Below are 21,551 nucleotides of genomic sequence, written 5' to 3' on the forward strand. Positions count from 1 at the left end.
GTATAGTATAGTATAGTATAGTATAGTATAGTATAGTATAGTATAGTTAGTATAGTATAGGGTAATGCACTCTGCCAAAATTTCTCAAGAAAATAGCTACAAAGGAAGACATGTTTACTAACAAATTATGTCGCTTACTTTTATGATTAGAATTTATTCCCAGGTCAGGTAAGTCTCAAGCAGAAGGTGAATGACAGGGAGTTGGAAATGGATTTGGGGAATAAATAAGTAAGTAGGCTTGGAGATAAGGATTCGTCAACCTTTGGATAGTCAGGTTTACACTAAAAACAAAGACTACTTTTCCCAAGCAGTTAAGTTCTCTGCAGTTAGTAATAGGTACTATGGCATTGTGTGAAATGAGGAGGCAGAACAGAAACAGCAGAAAGGCAGAGGTGACTGTATTCGTTTGCTAGGGCTGCATTAACAAACTACCACAAGCTAGTCACCCATAATACATTCTTCTTATACTTGTAAAATATCCACATTGTTGTTTCTCTGAAGAAAGTGCAATCTGTTTTGAGCCCCCATCCTGTAGGCTGGCAGGCAGGGCTGGGGCTGGTGTGAGTTAATACAAGCACTTGCCCTTTGATGAAAAATTCAAGAGACACCAGAAAACTCAATAGTCAAGATAAATTTTATTTTAATGTTATATTTAAAAAAATAAAAATTGATACAAAAACTTGATATTGAACAAAATATATAACATTTAAATATAGACAAGATCAGTATGACTGATTTTTCTTTTGCTTCAGTCTCCAATATAGTTCTGTCCATCAATCTTCCTGATTCTGTCTTCATCTAGAATATTTGGTTCATTTTGGATATTTTAAAAATTAATATTAATATTTATATATTAATATTATATTTATATATTATAGATTACATGTAATCTATAATATATTATAAATTATATGTATAACATATTATATATTATGTATCACATATTATATAACATTATAATAGGTAATATTTATATATTAATATTACATTTTGTATAATATATTATTATTAATGTTATATATTGATTACTAAGGGTGGGGTTTTTTTGGTGCTGTTTTAAATGTTATGCATGGGTGAGTGCCTTACTTGCCTCATTGTGACCATAACCCAGCTGGCAGGACATTTAATATTAATTGGGGACTGGGCTTTCCTCTGCCAATGATTGATCCCACAGGGGCCTGGAGATCTCACACAAGTCAGAATATTTGGAGTATGGCCTCTGGTCTTCAATTCACAATGGTTACTGTAATGAAGTGCCATTATTATGAAAACATTCTCTTTTATTTGCTATGTTTTAAAAAAGGGGGACAAAAATCTTTCTCAACCCTACACTCACCTTTAGTTACTGCCCCATAACTCTGTTTCACTTTGAGGTAAAAATCTTCAAAAGGGCCATCTCACACTTATTAAAACCACATTCTCAATTTTGTGTGTGTGTGTTTTTTTTTGGGGGGGGGGGACAAGGTCTTTCTCTTGTCCAGGCTGGAGTGCAGTGGGATGATCACAACTAACTGTACCCTGAATCTCCCGGGTTCAAGGGATCGTCCCACCTCAGTCTCCTGAGAAGCTGGGACTACAGGCCTGTGCCACCATGCCTGACTAATTTTTTTTATCTTTTTTTTTTTTTTTTGTAATATCAGAGTCCCACTCTGTTGCCCAAGCTGTTTTCAGACTCCCGGACTAAAGCAATCTGCCCAACTTAGCCTCCCAAAGCACTGGGATTACAGGCATGAGCCACCATGCCTGGCCCTCATTTTCCATTTTCTCTTCAAACCACTCCAATTTGGTTCTTCTCCACCATTTCATGTTGTCCAATCCAGTAGCTGCTTGTTTGCCCTCATTTTATTCAACATAGTTTATCATTTCCCATACTTGATTACAGTTTGATTTCTTGGCTTCCATGTCACTATATTCTTCTGACTTTCCACCCACATCCCTGGCCAACCTGTTTCAGCCTTTTCTGTTGGCCTCTTTACTCCTATTATACTTCTAAATGTATTCTAGGGCTCAATCCTTCACCATCTTTTCTGTCCATATCATACCCTAAAGAGTCTTACAAAGTCTCAAGACTTCAAATGTCACTTATATACTGGTGATTCCATATCACCAACCCGGGCCTCTTTCCTGAGCTCTTTACTTATAAATCCAATTACTCATTTGACATTTCTATTTAGATATTTAATAAGATTCTCAAACTATGGACAAAGCAAGTGTTTGCTTTTTCCTCTCAAACCTGTTTTACCCCTAATCTTCCCCATTCTTAGTAAATGGCACCATCACCCCCACTCAGTTGCTCATTCTAGCCATCATGCTCACTTCCTCTTTTTCTCTTACAGTACATGTTCTGTTGACACTACCTCTAAAATCACAAATCTAACTACATCTCACCGTCTCCAAAGCTAAAACCCTAGCTAGTTCAAATTACCATAATCTCAGACTAGGACTATGAAAGTAGCCTCTTGTCAGGTCTCCTTGCCTCCCGCCCAAATCCATATCGCTGCTAGCTTTCAGAGTGATCTTTCTAAAGTACAAAATCAGATCACAGCACTTCTCTGCTTTTCATTGGGCTTTGATTATAAATCCAAACTCCTTCTTATGGACTATTAGGCTTTGTATGATCCAACACTTGACTACCTCCCCAATCTCATCTCCTAACATTCTCTTCATTCTAGGGAACCTTTTTTTCCCTTGAACACACCAAAATCATTGGCACTTCAGGGCCTTATTTACTAACTGTGTCTTCTATCTGGAATGCTCTTTCTCTTCCACTTTGCCTCATTTAGGTCTCAAATAGAATGTCACCACCTGTAAGAACTTTCCTATTCACTTTCTGCTCATATTGTGTATTTTTTCTTCTTGTTGAAATGATTTAACTAAATTATCTTATTTCTTTACTTGCTTACTGTCTCCTACCACTATAAATTGAACTGTATGGGGCAGGCAATTTGCGCATATTGTTCATGGACGTATCTGTTGAACTTGGAACAGTGTCTGTCTCATAAAACTACTCAATAAATATGTGTTGGGTGAACAAATGGTTAAAGTGATAACTGTATGAATTAATAAATTAATTATTCAAGTCCTTATGGTCCCTTGAAGGTGGTATCTCTGAAACCTGGGAGTCATATCTGAGATTAACAGCCTGGGTGCCTAGTGTTCGCCACACAGACACTCTCCTCTGAGGGCCCAGGATCTCCCCAGCCAGTTGCTGCCAAAAAACAGGGAACATGGCTCTATGCCCTCAGAACCAGAAACACTCTTCCCTTCTCTGTCTCAGAAGAAACTCTCAAAAGTTTCCTTTTCCAGTCTAGGTGGGCCTATATCTATTAGAACCTGCTCAAGCAAACTCACACACACACACATACACACACACACACACACACACACAGACAGTTAAGTGTATTAGTCAAGGTTCTCTAGAGGGACAGAACTAATAGAATAGATGGATATATGAAGAGGACTTTATTAGGAGAGTTGACTCATGTGATCACAAGGTGAAGGCCGTCTGCAAGCTAAGGAGCCAAGAAGCCAGTCCAAGTCCCAAAACCTCAAACGTAGGGAAGCTGATAGTGCAACCTTCACTCTGTGGACAAACGCCTGAGAGGCCCTGGCGAATCACTGATGTAAGTTCAAGAGTTCAAAAGCTGAAGAACTTGGAGTCTGATCTTTGAAAGCAGGAAGCACCCAGCATGGGAGAAAGATGGAGGCTGGAAGATGCCAGTCTAGTTCTTCCACATTCCTCTGTCTGCTTTGATCCTAGCCATGCTGGCAGCTGATTAGATGATGCCCACCCAGATTGAGGGTGGGTCTGCCTCTCCTACTCCACTGGTTCAAAGGTTAATCTCCTTTGGCAACACCCTCACAGACACACCCAGGGACAATACTTTGCATCCTTCAATCCAATCAAGTTGACACTCAATATTAACCATCACAGTATGGTTCTGATTCTGAATTTAGTTCTTCACAATTTCTGCCTCAGACTGTGAGACAACAAAGATAAAAGCTTGCCTGACTTATTGTAATTGAGCAGGAGGGATCTCTTTTATTCTATCAGATCACTTTATTCCACACAACTTAGATCATGTAGACTTACTGTATTATTTTTCTTTTAATATCTCAGAAGAATTTTGTCAACTGTGGGTCATATTAATTAACTCCTCAGTATATCTGACAAAATGTTTTTAATATTCTTGCTCTTATTCAAATTCTATGTAAGGATTTGCGCTACTTACTACTGTAAACACACACACACACAATTTAGCAACTGAAATCAACTATTTTCAAAAACAGGGGATCAAGAATATAGAAGAGCTTGGCTGCATAGTTCTCACTTGAGATCTTTTAGATGATTGTAGTAAGGTGTTGATTAGAGGTGCAATAAACCCAAGACATTTCACTTACATGTAGACAGTTGAAGTTAGCTCTCAGCTGAGAGGTCAGCTGTAGCTGTTAACCAGAGCACATGTATGTGGTCCCTCTAGTTTGGCGGTCTCAGGTAGTGTGACCTCTTACCTGATGGCTCCAGTGTCCCAGCAAACAAGGCAGAAACTACATTGCATTTTTTTGCCTAGTCTGGAAGGTAACACATTATCACTTTAGACACAATCTAGTGGCTGCAAGAGACTAACAAGTCACCCAGATTCAAGCAGAGGGGACATAGAGTCCATCTCTTGATGCAAAGTCAAGTTCACTATGTAAGCATATATGGGATGAGAGATACTATTGCAGTTGTGTTTGGAAAACACATGTTACAGAATTCAGTATCATCAGTGGTCTTAGTGTATACACCAAAGAAAACAGCAATGCTGCTTAAGGTCTTTAAAGACAAAATTAGCCTCACATATGTATTATTTTCCAGTTAATTTGAATAACAACAAATTTTGTTACTAACTCCTTTTATAAGCTGCCACCTTGTTACATGCTTTGAAGGAAAAGAGTTAATAGCCCTAATACAAGGTTTTGATTATCTTTCGTGGACTCTGCTGAAGAAAGAGAATTAATAATAATGAGAGGCTTATTAAATTCAGGAGGAAGTGGTGGCATACAAATTATTCCTACCTAGTAAAAATATGTTTTTAAAAGAATAGCTCTTATAATTGCCGTTCAGGATAATCAGGAAAAAAAAAAAAGAGAGAAGCTTTTAATTAATTGAAGAAAACAGAGGAAATAGAGTATTCGGAATACATATGTGTGTGTGTGTGCATGTGCATGTGCTAGACTGTGGTAAGTACTATACCTATATCTACATCTCTGTTATATCCATATTTATTCCATACTCACATCAACCTGCAGTTGAAGTAGAGACTCAATAGCTTCCCAAAGTCGTACAGTTAATTTGTAGAAGAGCTCAAGTCTAAAGTCAGTATTCAGTGATTTCAAAGTCTGTGCTCATTCCATATAATTTATATTAAAATACTAATATAAGTACTTATTTGTTCTTAATAAAATGGTTATCTGATTGCTTCCTCAAAATAATTTTTCATTTATAACACGTTTTCTAAAAAGTTCCTCGATAAAATTCTTCAGCTACTAAATATGCAACTTTCATAAGAGAAACACAGTTTCCTTGAAACACAGTCATTTGTTTCATATCGGCTTTATCATCATTAAACATTCCCAGGAAATTCAACATGTATTTGCGAAGGTGAGAATCTTCAGACTTTATAACTAAATTCACTTAGACATGGCTTGGAAGTCCCATCCTAACTTGATAAAAGGGAAAGTTAAAAGCAACAAGAATCTTGATTTTTTTTTCTCCTTGAATAAAATTTGTCCACTGGATAGGTAATTGCTTCTTCAAATCCTTCCAAATGGCTTTATTTTGCTTGGATATCCAAAAATTATACAAATCAGCTTATATAAGATTAAAGAGAGAAATCTGAAAATGTGTATCTATTAGTACCTTTTCACAATTTATACAATCAAATCTCCAAAATCCTTTACCATTTCAGTATTTTATATTAAAATACTTCCATTGCATTTCAATAATACCTTAATAAATCATATGTTTTCAGAATAGTGAATTATTATGACTCCCCTAGGATGACATTTGCAGGTCTTAAATGCTCTGCTATACCTAGTTTGCATCCATGTTGTACCAATTATGGACTTCTAGTATTTGAATCTTTAACTTTACTACTTTAGGCACTGTATATGCCTAAATGCCATGCCATTTTTGGGTCTGTAATGCATACTACAGTGTCTGACAGAGAACGGCAGCTATGAACTGACTTAAGCCAATTAAGCCATGCATAAGTAATAGGTTCCTTTTGGTAGGTAACCATGGCCCTCTCTGCAAAAAACTCTTTGAAGTAGGTGGAAATTAGCTACCCCATGCCTTATTTCTAGGTTGTAATGACATACATTTGAGAATAAGTTCTGCCACATAAACATTTATTAAACAAACATTTCTTAGCAAGGAGGCCAAAAAAGTTTACACAATCTGTTCTGTAAAATCAGTACAATCCCAGCAGTTTGTCCTTTAGAGACTTCAGCCATCACTCTGCATGAAAGGTTCAAAAAGGAAGTAGCAGCAACATTCCAGGACAGGATCTGCTTACTTTATTATCAGTTGAACAACCAGAAATCTTTCTGATCCATGGGTGGACCAAGATTCCTTTAAGGCTCTAAGAGCACACCATTTTCATGGATGGAATTAATTATGCTTAGAAGCCTAATTAGCTGATGTTAACCGAGTTCCAAGAAATGGGAGTAAATATAGTAGCCCCTAAGCAGTGAGGCTTTATGGACAAGTGGCCAGCTAGAACATGCATTCTGTGCATTATTAGGGTAACTTACTGCCTCCACAGGTGAATTTTGCACAAAATTGCATGTTCATACTGTTTATGTGAAGTCTACTAAAGTGTTTCGATGCAAAAGTGCTCCAAAACAAGAACCCTGACAATTTCTGCTCAATAAATCACACATTTACCCAGCCGACTAATAATTGATTTAACGCCTACCCCATGTCAGACACTGCTAGACACCCACTAGGATCACAAAGCTGAATAAGATATTGTTCTTACCTTCAAGAAGTTTACAGTCTAGTGAAACACAAGCAGAGTTATGATTACAGTAGAAAGTGATGAATTCTACAGTAAAGGTATACCCAGGGTGCCAATGGGATCCCAATATATCAGATTCAAGAGTTTGTCTGATTTAACTTTTCAGAAGACATTATTCTTAAGGAGGTATTTGAAGATCAGTATGAATTAATTTAATGCACTAAGTGCAGAAAATAATTTTAGATAAAAGTAGCAGAATAGATATGAAAGTGCAGAGGTTGGAAACCTCACAATCCATTTTAAAAGCTGTTAGATAGTTCAAAATGACTGGAAGAATGTGGGGAATGAGCTGAGTATAGGGAGATGAGCTTAAGAAAACCAGATCTTTTAGCTTTTATGTGTTAAGGTCAGAGCTTGAACTTTTCTGAGAGATATGAGATATCAGGGAAGAATTTTATTCAGGAAGTAATGTATACTGCAAAAGGGCATTCCAACATCAATGGGTTGAAACAGCATTGGGAAGGAGGCAGAGTTGATGAGGGGGAGTACACATGAGAAGTGGTAAGAGTTTGAACTAAGGCATAAGCATTGAAAACAGTGAACGAGAGAAATTTAAAGAACCAATGGATAAATTCAAGAACCAATACACCTGAGACTGAGTGGATAATAGAGAGTGTGAAAAAAATCTAGAATATCTCAGAGCCTTGGCCTACAGCAAGGGTAGTGCCACTCACCCTGTACAAACGACTGACTGGCAGAATAAATAATGATTAAGTGCACAGTGGCTGCAATATGAAGCATTTATTCTTTATTAAGTACATCCAAGAAATCAATTTTCCTCAGTAGTTTATAGAACTTTAAAATAAAAATGGAAGGATATGACAAGAGCTTCTTCTCATGATCAGAAACTAATACATCCATGTCTACTCTGCAGATTCTCTTCGCTCTTCTCTTGCTTGGCTTGTTTTATATATGCTCATTATCTTCTATTTCTTTTTTTTAAGCACGTCATGTTTGTCCTTGCTGGTCAACCTGGTAGTGATTATAGCTTATCAAGGTACATGTTTTATATCTGCAAGCACTACAAACTATAATCTCATAAAAGCATGTTACATAATCTGCAGTAAACATAGCCTGATGTACACAATTCTCTCCTGAAATAACTGATAACAAACAACTTAAACAGGAAATCAAAAGTAGTATGTAAAATAAGGTATGATCTCAGCCAACAGACACATGAAAAAATGCTCATCATCACTCGCCATCAGAGAAATGCAAATCAAAACCACAATGAGATACCATCTCACACCAGTTAGAATGGCAATCATTAAAAAATCAGGAAACAACAGGTGTTGGAGAGGATGTGGAGAAATAGGAACACTTTTACACTGTTGGTGGGATTGTAAACTAGTTCAACCATTATGGAAAACAGTATGGCAATTTCTCAAGGATCTAGAACTAGATGTACCATATGACCCAGCCATCCCACTACTGGGTATATACCCAAAGGATTATAAATTATTCTACTACAAAGACACATGCACACGTATGTTTATTGCGGCACTATTCACAATAGCAAAGACTTGGAATCAACCCAAATGTCCATCTGTGACAGACTGGATTAAGAAAATGTGGCACATATACACCATGGAATACTATGCAGCCATAAAAAAGGATGAGTTTGTGTCCTTTGTAGGGACATGGATGCAGCTGGAAACCATCATTCTTAGCAAACTATCACAAGAACAGAAAACCAAACACCGCATGTTCTCACTCATAGGTGGGAAATGAACAATGAGATCACTTGGACTCGGGAAGGGGAACATCACACACTGGGGCCTATCATGGGGAGGGGGGCGGAGGGAGGGATTGCATTGGGGAGTTATACATGATATAAATGATGAATTGATGGGTGCTGACGAGTTGATGGTGCAGCACACCAACATGGCACAAGTATACATATATAACAAACCTGCACGTTATGCACATGTACCCTAGAACTTAAAGTATAATTAAAAAAAATAAACAAAATAAAAAATAAGGTATGATCTATAGCTGTATCAAAATTATGAATTACTCTAAGTGACTTTCTCTCTGCAGAGTCACTGGTTCATTAGCACATATATTTATATACTATAAAATTTAAAACAGGGACATACATTTTTAACTATACTGTAATTGCTCCATCATTCAAATATGTATGTCCTTTCCATTAAAAGTTAGCTTAAAATTCCTATATAATATCCCTTGTCTTTTTAATAAAATGTGAGTTTTTCCTTAAAATTCCCTAAACTTTTATTTTTAAAATGTAAAAACAGAAAAATCAATATATACAATTCCATAAACAGTATGGTTAACTGAGAAAGCAATTATATAGCAAACAAGCAAGTAACTTACAAAGATATAGAGATCTATAAAATATACATAACTATAAAATTCATGTAACAACATTACAACATATAATATTTTAAAGTTTTCAAAAGGTCTTTTAGAATTACAAAGACTATTAAGCATAGGATTTCAAAAGTCAGTTGTGTTGTGGATGTTTGAAATGTCACTTCTCTTAAATGCTCTTTTATTAAGTTTAATACTAAATAACAGATTTTACTATGCCAAAATCAAAGAAGAATGCAGGCAGTGAGGCAAATCCAAAAGCAGAATGATTTATTGTGTCATCAATTCTAACAAAATACACCAAAAAAAATCTCATAAGTAGAGATATTTCCTACAAATCCCCACATGTGAATGCTTATGTTAGGAAGATTAAGATGACTATGAAGAGTATGCTGTCATGTTAACATGTTACATTCCAAAAGTAGCTTCCCATTTTTTTACGGTATAACAGACTACACATTTTCTGATTATAGAAACAGAAAAATATGACATGCCAACATTAAGAATAGGTTTCTTAAGAACTAAATAAAAATTATCAATGAAAAACACACTATATGCATATTGAGCACCTGCAGTATTAGTCATTTTTAACAAGAACAATTTGTATGGTTTAAGATTTCTATAGTTGGATAAATTTTTCCAAGAAAAAGATATGTGGCAAAAATAGTGTTATAGACTTATTTCTGCCAAAATGTCTTCTAGCATATTGCTTTAATTTTAAAACCAAATTTTTTAAAAAGTCAAGAAATAAAGAATTTAGCCAGTGAAAATAGCACTAAGAGGTTTACACACATTTTTCCTCTCATATCTTAGTACTAAGTTTTAGTACTTTCTCAAATCTTGAAAAGCGCAACTTTGAATTTGTTGGGTTCACATGTATCACACTTCTCATGTTGCTGCCAAGTATAGATGGATACAGTGATGTCTAAAGTCATATTCTACAAAGTAAATATTTTCATTTTTGAATCACTTATTTTTTCTAATTTGTTACATTAACATACAAAATTTAAAATTATGAAGTTGGAAACAACTCATAAAGTTGTCTCTTTTCTCTGTAATCCCAGGAAGAAATGACTAGCAAAGAATTTAGAAAGAATGACTACAATACATGTAACTATTAAATAACATATATTTAGAAGGAAATGTTTCAATTGTTTGTTATACAAAAAGAGATGTTTAGAATATCATATATTCATTTTAGGATACAAAATATGCTTTCACATTTTAGGCAATAATTACTGAACTATTCCTTAGATTCACATTTGCAACAATACACTTTTAGGATCTTTGTTTAATAAGATAATGTATTAATCTTAATAAAGAACATTTCCCTTTCATATTGTATTGTTTCTAGCTAAATAACAATTGTATGCTGGTAAAAAGGATGCTGTTAAAAAGCAGAATAAAAGAACAAATACAACTGGTCATTAGAATAACTACATTGTGCTCTATTTAACCAACAACAGTACATAATTTAGAAGACAAAGATTTACAAGACAAGTCAGTATTTAAATGAGCATCATAGGGGTAAACCTCCATCATTCTAAATATTCTATATACAGAAAACATCTATAATCACACTGCTTGAAACATTTCTCTTGCATATCCTTTAATATTTTCATATGTTAAAAACACATTGAATTATTTCACTGGCTTTAGGCCCAATTCTAATTCATCAAATTGACAATGGTGGCAAATATATTCTGAGGAAGAGATAGCTAAAAAACAATGTGAAAGGACAGGAAACTTGGTTAATAAATACATGCTGCCATATTGTTTGATGCAGATATAACTTTCCTATTGAAGTTAATAAAAAAATGACCTCTAAAATATATGCAAGATAACTAATAAACCAAAAAGACACCTTTACAAATGTATGGACATGTGAGCAGGCATACACATGCACAAACACTCACATGTCCCTACATCTATCTTTCTGGATAGTTCTTTCCATACTCAACGAAAAACAAACAAACAAAAAAAATAGAATAAAGGAAGTCCTAGGAAAATATATTCCAGTGTTTGATCATCCTTTACATTGAAATCATCTCTCCAATAAAATGCTTAGTGCTGATGACATATGTATTGTTAAAGACTAAATCCCCCATGGAGTACGCAAGACGGTAACAAAATCTTCATCATCTATTATTTCTATACTTAAACCTTCATAGTAATCTTCAAATTCACCATATGAAACTTCATCAGACTTGCTGCAGGCAACTTTTAATGTTTCTAGAAAGGATGATTTAATTTCTTCCTCTGTTGAATGGCCTGTAAAATAGTACTGAGTATGAAACAGTTTCCTGAAAACTTCAGTGAAATGACTGATGATGATAAAGGAATAATCATCTTATGAAATAGATGCAACAATTTGAAATCTTTTGTCAAACTACCAGCCAATTTATTTACACATGAACTAGAATTATTTCACCTCATTCAATTTGCCACTCCTTCCCTGCCCCCTGCTCTCCTGCACTGATCTATCTCCAGGATCCTAGCATAGAATACAATTATTTTATCATAACATTTTAAAAAGAACAGAGGAATTGAAAGACGAAAGGAAGCTATAGTGACTGGTCAGATAACACTGAAAAGAGAATAAACAGAGGCCTATATACAATAGCATAAAAAGGATCAAAAAACTTCTATGTGACCCTCTAAAACGTTTTTTGTTGTTGTTGTTGTTGTTTTTTATTATACTTTAAGTTCTAGGGTACATGTGCACAACGTGCAGGTTTGTTACATATGTATACATGTGCCATGTTGGTGTGTGGCACCCATTAACTTGTCATTTACATTAGGTATATCTCCTAATGCTATCCTTCCCTTCTCCTCCCTCCTCCCTCCCCACAATAGGCCCAGGTGTGTGATGTTCCCCTTCCTGTGTCCAAGTGATCTCATTGTTCAATTCCCACCTATGAGTGAGAACATGTGGTGTTTGGTTTTCTGTTCTTGCGATAGTTTGCTGAGAATGAGGGTTTCCAGCTGCATCCATGTCCCTACAAAGGACACGGACTCATCCTTTTTATGGCTGCATAGTATTCCATGGTGTATATGTGCCACATTTTCTTAATCCAGTCTGTCACTGATGGACATTTGGATTCATCACTCGCCATCAGAGAAATGCAAATCAAAACCACAATGAGATACCATCTCACACCAGTTAGAATGACAATCATTAGAAAGTCAGGAGACAACAGGTGCTGGAGAGGATGTGGAGAAATAGGAACACTTTTACACTGCTGGTGGGACTATAAACTAGTTCAACCATTGTGGAACACAGTGTGGCGATTCCTCAAGGATCTAGAACTAGAAATACCATTTGACCTAGCCATCTGATTACTGGGTATATACCCAAAGGATTATAAATCCTGCTGCTATAAAGACACATGCACACATATGTTTACTGCAGCACTATTCACAATAGCAAAGACTTGGAATCTAAAACGTTTTAAAGTCAGGTTATGTTTTAAATAACAGGCTTAGATGGGAATACCACTCAAACAGTTTGTCTAACGGGGTGGACAAAATTAAGGTGAGAGTTAATTTTTTTCCCTCAAACCAGAGGTTCTTTAATGGACATAGACAATAATGCATTGCAAAGTGTCTTCCAAACTAAAGGAATGAAATCTACTTTGAATATTAAGAAGTTTGCTTTCTTTTAAAAACATACACAAGAAATAGAGAAAAAGTGATTATTCTATAAAATACAAGTTGAATGTAAAAAGACTGAATAATGATGCTACATAGAGATGGTAATATAAAATAATAAAATGAAGTTTTAATTGAATGTTAGTCAAGGCTAAAAATTAATCAAGATCCAATCTATATAAAAACATAAATTTTGGTAGAAATTTCCCTCTTTGTTTACCATCCATACTTTCGAACAGAGTTTTAACACAGTTTTTTTCTGAGGAAACATTTTTCACTCTGATTTATATTTTAAATAGTGAAGAATTTCATACCTCCTTTATATCCCTCACCCAGGAAATATCTACATCCTATCACCTATAACTAAAATTTTTTCAGTCCTCTCGGAGACTAGAAAATATTTACAGCAATAAATGTTATATTTCTAAAACTATTACACAGAAATATATTTGGGATATCCCATTTATATTAAACCTTAAAATACTTTTTTCTAATATATTACTTAAGCAAATTTAAGAAGGAATATTTTCTATAGTTAAAATTAAATTGTATGTGGTATAAGAGCCTAACCTTGAAATTAATTGTAAATTGTGAACAAACTATATCCCAGAGGTGGGCATATGAATAGATTATAATTTGCAATAATAAATAATAATAGGGGTATTTTTTTTCTTCTTTGAAATACAGTGACAAGTTTCCTTCTATTTAGGAATATTTAGCTTACCTGTTGTCATTCTTAATGTGAACGCAAAGACAAATTATGGAATTTCTGAAACCAAGAAAGGCTTTCCCAACAACAACAAAAATAAAACCCTCATCAAAAATTCCATGAAACGTAATAAACCTGAAGCTATTTTAGCAACCTAATTAATATTATTAGATGAGAAAAGAGAAAGAGAAAAAATACATGGTGTTAAACTATTTCGTTCTTATATTTAGTATGACTAAGAGAAAGAAACAGACAATGACATGTGTTTAAAGGAAAAAAATACACTAGCACCAATTAAATATACACTAGAAATTCTCTTAGAGTAGCTGTAATTTATTTAATGTCATGAATAGCAAATTAAACTATTTCGACCAGAAATAGGTAATTAGAAATTTGGAATCCAGTGATGATTAGCTTTAATCTTCATAACCTAATCTCACGTTTTTCATTTCATAATTAAAAGTGACAAATTAACCATATATAAGAGTTAATGATGATAAGAAACCAAAGTAATTACAGTGTTTCTCTTTTAACAGTAAGGAATAAAATTCTAAAAATAATAGTATTCTATAGTATTTAGCAGTACAGAATTAAAGTTACAAGTTGAAAAGAAATTATTATAAAATATGGTCAATAAATATTCCTTAAAGATGGACAATCAATTAATGTACAAATATATGTTTAACCTCCCTAGTAATGAAGGAACTTCAAGTAAAATGGATTTTTTTTAACCTATCAGATTGGCAAAGTGAAAGTTTTTGGCAAAGTTGTGGAGGAAAAGAACTCTTCAACAAATGGCTATATAATCTAGTATAGTCATTTTACAATGTCTTTTGGAAGTATCACTTAAAATTTTAAATGCAGACATCCCAGTAATTCTAGGTATTAATATCACTCCAGGGAAGCAGTAGAAAACAGGCCTGAAGAGTCACAAATAAGCGCATTTATTGCTTCATTAGTTGTTGATCAATAATTAGAACTTAAAATCTAACAATAAAACAATGGCTAGGCACATTATAGTATATTGATTTATAAAAAGAATAGTATACTGCAAGATAAAAAATAACAAGGCTCAATGTAGATTAACATATAAGGAACTCCAAAACATACTGGTGAGTGTAAAAAGTAAATTATATAACATTATCTTCACTGTACCTTTCATGTCAAAAAAACTTCAAAAAGTATTAAATATTTATAGTATGCACATAGCCATGAAAATTCATAGAATAAGTAAAATTCATAATGTATTAGCTGAAATATATATGCTAAATGATAATTTTGACTTCTATGGAAGGAAATGTAAAGAGGAGAGTTGTGGTCAAATGTTTTCTTTATAAAAAGGATGCACTTATAAAACAATTATGTAAAAAAGAAAAAATACAGTAGGATATGAATCTCTAGAGTTACTTTATGGAATTTACAATATCCTCAAATTTTGATAGATACATGTATGTTCTTTCTATGTATAGCTCCATCCCTAGACAAAGACACTCCTTCATTTCGCTTAAATCCTTAAGTATGGATAACTATATAAGAAGATACAGTAGAAATAACTCTGAGAACCTGCATATGTATTTATCTATTTTCTAAAGCTATTTCATTCTTTTTAACTTAAATCCCTTACTATCTCCTAAATAGGAAATGAGTTCTATATTGATAATAAATATCAAATAAACGAGTACAGGCAATAGACCTAAGAACTATTAAATGAAGAAAGGCAAATAGTTCTTAAGTTTCTGGTTCAAAAAAATAGTTTATTTCCCCCCCCCCCCAATGCCTCAATCTAAGGTTTAAATTAATATAAATATATTATCTTTAAGTAACATTTTCAAAGTCCAATGCATTTTAACTCCGAATAATTACCTGAAATCACTTGAGAATGCTTCTTTGCACAGTAACATTTTCTTATGTTTATAATAGGCACGCTGCCAGTTTTGTTGAAATCCAGTTTCATAAAGGCCTAATAGACAAATGTTATTATTATTAGTTTGTTGGTTGGTTGTTTTGTTTTGAGACAGAGTCTCACTCTGTCACCCAGGCTGGAGTGCAAGATGTGATCTCAGCTCAGTGCAATCTCCTCCTCCCAGGTTCAAGCAATTCTCCTCCCTCAGCCTACCAAGTGAGTAGCTGGGACTACAGGCGCCTGCCACGAGGCCCAGCTATTTTTGGTATTTTAATAGAGACGGGGTTTCGCCATGTTAGTCAGGCTGATCTCGAATTCCTAACCTCAGGTGATCCACCTGCCTCGGCCTCCCAAAGTGCTGGGATTACAGGCACGAGCCACCATGTCCAGCCTGACAAATGTTATTTTTTAAGTAAAATTATTAGACACAGGAATCTAATTTTCTATTTTATAGTACGTTATTTCTGAACTATAAAGATGGCATTTTAAAAGTACTATAGTGATATATGAAAGAACTGTTATAAATACAAGAGAAAAAGATAGTGAAGCAAGATATTAGGAAATCTGTACTCAATTAGAAAGTTCTACCACTTTCTAGCATCCTGACCTTGAGAAAGTAACCTGACCTCTATTTCCATGACCTCTCTCCCCTGAAAACTGAAGAGATGGGTAAAAGACCTCTCAGGTAACTTCCAGCTCTAGGATTCATATAAATGGTCAAAAGAGATTGCCAAGACGAATATTTTAACTCAAGAAGTGAATTTGCAAATATTTCCTCCCTAAAATCAATGAAAAAGTGAAATACTTTTTAAATGAGTTATGTTACTCTATATCTTGAAATTTAATACACTTTTTAAAATGTAGTTGTGTTACTGTTCCTCTAATTCAGTGTAGCTCTGAGTATCATAAGATATCATGAAATATTTCATTGGAAGAGTATTCACAACTTAGAAAGACAAAAGCTACCCAAAGCAACATTCTACATTTGCAGTGGGGTCAAAACTAGAATCAAGTCTGGTTATTCACAATATTGCATTCACAGAAATATGGAAGCTGTTGTAGACTGACTTGTGTTCCTCCAAAATTCCTATGTTGAACCTAATCCCAGTAGCTCAGAATATGACTGTATTTGAAGGTAGGGCCTTTGAAGGGATAATTAAGTTAAAATGAAATCATTAGGGTGGCCCCTTATCCAATATGACTGGTGTCTCCTTATAAGAAGGCAGTAGGGCCAGGCACGGTGGCTCACGCCTGTAATCCCAGCACTTTGGGAGGCTGATGTGGGTGGATCACCTGAGGTCAGGAGTTCAAGACCAGCTTGGCCAACATGGTGAAACCCTGTCTCTACTAAAAATACAAAAAGTAGCCAAGCATGGTGGCGCATGCCTGTAATCCCAGCTACTTGGGAGGCTGAGACAGGAAAATCGCTTGAACCCAGAAGGGTGAGGTTGCAGTGAACAAAGATCACACCACTGCCCTCCAGCCTGGGCAACAGAGCAAGACTCCATCTCAAAAAAATAAATAAATAAAAGACAGTAGGACACAACACAGACAAAGGGAAGACCATGTGAGGACACAGAGAACAGGCAGCCATCTGCAAGCCAAGGAGAGAGGCGTCAGAAGAAACCAAACCTGCTGACACCTTGTTTGGGAACTTCTAACCTCCAGAGCTATGAGACAATACATTTCTGTTATTTCAGTCACCTAGTCTGCGGTATTTTGTTATGGCAGCCCAAGTAAACTAATACAGAACTGCATAACACTTCTCTTGCCCTCTGTTCCCGTTACCAAGATTTATGAAAGACACAAGTCTCCAATTTCGATTCCAGATTCTCAAACCTATCACCAGGAAGGCCATGGAAAGTATGAATAAGTACACATTTATAAATATTATGTGGTGAATTTGTCTAATTTAAGGTTTTTACTGTGTCTCTTGCCCAGTAGAGACTAATTTCTGTATTTGAGATTTATATAATTATTTACATTATATTGAATAGCTTTGTTTCAATATTAAGTACATATACAAAAGAAAAAAAGCTAACTACATTGCTCAAAAGTATGCTCCAAAAAATAGCTACCAAAACTCAAGTAATACGTAGCTTCCTATTAAAGTCAGTACTCCTGTTTATAATTCCAATTTAACATGATTATTTTAATTTACAAGTTAATATTTATCATGCATATTCTAAAGACCAGAGAAACATTCTTTAGTCATCATCCTAAAACAAAATGTCTGGACTATTGACACTGGAACAGCCACAATGCTAAGAATTGTATATGCATTATCTTATTCAATCTTTACACCAATTCTATGAGAAAGGAAACTGAGGCTTAGGAATATTTTATAATACATATATTCACGTAGCTAGTAATTTATGGAGGCAACAACTTATGGAGCTAGTAATTTGTTAACCAAAATTTGATTTCAAATTTTATTTTCCCCTCATAGTATTTCTCTAAAATATATACACAAGTTATTTTGCTTCATTCTGGGTCGATTTGTATGCATATGGACTTGTTTTCTATTTTACTAAATCCAACATATATTACAAGTAAATAGATTTAAAACATTTTAAATGGTAATTCATTAAAGTTTTAAAATACCGAACCTAACAATCTATTAAAAATAACAATCTGAAAGATTACTTAACAAAGTTACCTTTCTAACATATGATTTTCTATATTCATTCATTTCACCAATAATACCACGTTTGAATTCTCCGTAATCAACCTTGCCATTGCCATTGTCATCCAGAATTAGCCATGCAGACTCAAAATCCTAGAAATAATCAGAGATAACTGTTGCAATTTTAAGTTATATATTGTCACAACAAAATCATCTCAGTTGTATTTTGTTACATCTTCTGTAGTCCTAGATACGATAACTCATTTAATAAGAAAATTGAGGAAGTGACATAAAAATCCAATCAAAGCCAATAAAAACATGATTTACAGGAACCTATGGTGAACGGTTCTGTAAAGTTAGGAGCCATTTAGGAGTGGCAATAGCTCACAAATTTATTTTTTTAAGTTTTATTTTTGATGGACAAATAATAATTGTATATAGTTATAGGATACAATATGATATTTCAATACATGTATTTCAATACATGTGTATATTGTAGAATACAGTCACATCAATCATCTTAAATATTTATCATTTCTTTGTGATAAGAACATTTAAAATCCTCCCTTTTAGGTATTTTGAAGTATACATTATTATAAACTATAGTTACCATGCTCTGCAATAGATCACCCAGAACTTAATCCACTGTGTAATGAAAACTTGTACCTTTTGACCAATTTTCCATTTTCCTTGTATACCAATCCCCCTCCCCATACTCTGGAAACAAATTTATCGTTTCAACTTGATTTCTATAACTATACATCTATCTACATAGAGATATATAGATATCTGTGTGTGTCTGTGTATGTGTGGTTACCATTTACTCAATTTTAAACATTTAAATATTTTAAATGTATTATATCTGTGTTAATTCAAAAGTCACATTCGGTCCTGGAGTGCTTCCAATGGCATTATAGCCACTAATTATATTTCTGCTAGTCTTCATGCTTGAAAATATAGATTTGAATGACTCTAATATCATTCTATAATTTACACTGAAAGGTATAATTTTGAATAAGTCCCTTATGCCAGTTTATTCACTTTACCATTACATTACCATTTACTTCTTCAGCAAATGCACTATTTAATAGAAAGTTCTAACACAGTTTTCCTTGACAACAATGAAATTACAGCATCATTTTCTCAAATTCAAGTAAATACATTTTTTCAATGTTTTAATCAAGCCGATAGCTTTAAATGTGAATGTAGATAAAATACCTAACAAGGTACTTAGCAAACAATAGGTACTCAAAAACTATCATCTTCCACTCCCTCCTTTTGTTTTCAAAGAAAACTTTAACTAGAAAAACAATCTAAAGATGCCTGCCTTCCCTCAGTTCTCAACAACCCCATACATCTTTGTCTATCATAATGTATTGCACATTATGCAGACTTTAAGCGTCTGTGCATTTAAACTGAAGATGAGCTTGACCTTTAAAATCACGAGTAATATGCACAGGAGAAGACCAATTTGCTCATCCAATTCATGGATTACTAGAATTGAAAGATACTTCTTAAAGCTTAAAAGAAATAATTTTCAAGAATTGAGTAATTTAACATAATCGTCAACAAGAAATATATATTTATATTTATATACACTTAAGAGATATACATATATATACTCATTCTTTCAAAGATATGGTACACAATGGAAAATAATTACATTGAAAAAAAGCTGAAGGAAATCACTGATAGTATCTCTATATAAATTAGGCTTTTTAGGGTACATGTCAATTTTTTTTAATCTCAAATCAGGGAGAATGGCTGACTATGCCTTCCCACAAACATTCTCTAGTTTCAAAATTAGACCTAGGTTAGTGATTCTTAAGTTCTTCTTCTCGAGCTGTTTGCATGTGCTTATCATTGCATGAGCAGTTTACAGTGATATTACAAAAAATATAAAATATTATTAAAATATATGAGAAAAGGAGGACGCGTGCTCATATTTTCATAATATGTTCCCTCTATGTTAGAAGTCTTATATAATTACTATAGTTTTTGTTCCTAGACCTAATCATAACAATTTAGCAAATTAATCAAAAAGGGAAGTATTGTTATGATACAGAAAAAGTACTAGACGGGAACATATTAATTGGGTTCTAGTCCTACATCAGCTATTAATGACTTGTGTGTTATTTTATAAACACATACACACACACATAAGCACATACACACCCATGCAAGCACACACACACACACAAATATATACATATATATTATGTATATGTTTTCATCCATAGGCCCAGTTCATAATTCCCATTGCCCTTCCTTGTTCTTCTTACAATCCTTTATTATAATGTTAGGGCACTTTAGGCCTCAGAAAATGGAATCTCTCTCTCTCCCTCTCTGACCTTCTCCTGCCCTTCTTTCACCTGCTCTTTTCCCTCTTCAAGGCAGGAATCATCTCCTGCCTTTCTGTGTTGGAGCTGGCCATAAAAAATTCTCTGACCTACCTTGTCTAACTGTAGGCCATAAGACCCCCATTTCAGAAGGGGTCCTGCTCCCACCATGGAGGAAGGAATGCTGCACAGAGGCCAAGAAGAGTCTGAACAGGCATTCCTTACTGGGTTTCCTTCTTCAGTCTATCAGTATTAGGTCATACACTTTTGTCCAATCACATTTCTACACAGTTGTCCATGTATCAGTCATGTCTATCCAATGTAGTCTCCATAGAAAAGTCAAGAGGACAGGGTTCAGGGAGTTTCTGGGTAGCTAAGGTTGTGGAGGTTCCTGGAGGGTGGCACCCAGGGAGGGTATGAAAGCTCTGCACTCCTTCCCCCATACCTTGCCCTATTCATCTCTTCATCTGTATCCTTTGTAATATCCATGAGAATAAACAGGTAAATATAAGTTTTCCTGAGTTTTGTGAGCTGCTCCAGCAAATTAATTGAACCCAAGGAGTGGGTCATAGAAACCCCAAACTTGAAATTAGTTGACCACAAGTTCCAGGGACCCAAACCTGTGACTGGTGCCCTATGCAGAGTGTGTTGGGGGCAGGGGTTGTCTTGTAGAACTGAGATCTCACCCTGTGGGATCTGAGTCTATCTCTAGGTAGATAATGTCAGAATTGAATTGAATTAGAGGCTGTCCACTGGGTTTCAACTGCTTGGTATGTGTGGAACCCCCACATGCATTTGGTTGCAGAAGTATTCTGTGTTGATTATTGCTGTGTGAAAGCAGAGGAAACATAGTTTGTGTGATTTTTCCATTCTCATTCATGTGATTGTAACAAAGACATTAAGGTTTTCTAATTTCCTATTGCTG

At 34.6% G+C, this 21,551-nt stretch overlaps 1 protein-coding gene across 4 annotated transcripts in view; it reads right to left on the minus strand.

Moving 5' to 3' along the window:
- Positions 1–7,792: 7,792 nt before the first annotated feature.
- Positions 7,793–21,551, minus strand: part of CAPS2 (calcyphosine 2) — a 121,375-nt gene continuing 107,616 nt past the window's right edge. For 2 of the 4 annotated variants that reach the window (XM_023185925.3, XM_023186690.2), the window contains 3 exons: positions 18,321–18,440; positions 15,622–15,718; positions 7,793–8,036 (listed from right to left, as the gene is read on the minus strand). In XM_023185925.3, coding sequence (XP_023041693.1) covers positions 8,032–8,036; positions 15,622–15,718; positions 18,321–18,440 — 222 coding nt within the window. In that variant the 3' untranslated portion in view covers positions 7,793–8,031. Of the gene's footprint in view, positions 8,037–9,837; positions 11,670–15,621; positions 15,719–18,320; positions 18,441–21,551 lie in introns of those variants that run through there. The other 2 variants (XM_023185221.2, XM_023184504.2) reach the window with 1 other exon arrangement.

Source organism: Piliocolobus tephrosceles, chromosome 10 (genome assembly GCF_002776525.5).
Source record: "Piliocolobus tephrosceles isolate RC106 chromosome 10, ASM277652v3, whole genome shotgun sequence".
Classification (NCBI taxonomy): domain Eukaryota; kingdom Metazoa; phylum Chordata; class Mammalia; order Primates; family Cercopithecidae; genus Piliocolobus; species Piliocolobus tephrosceles.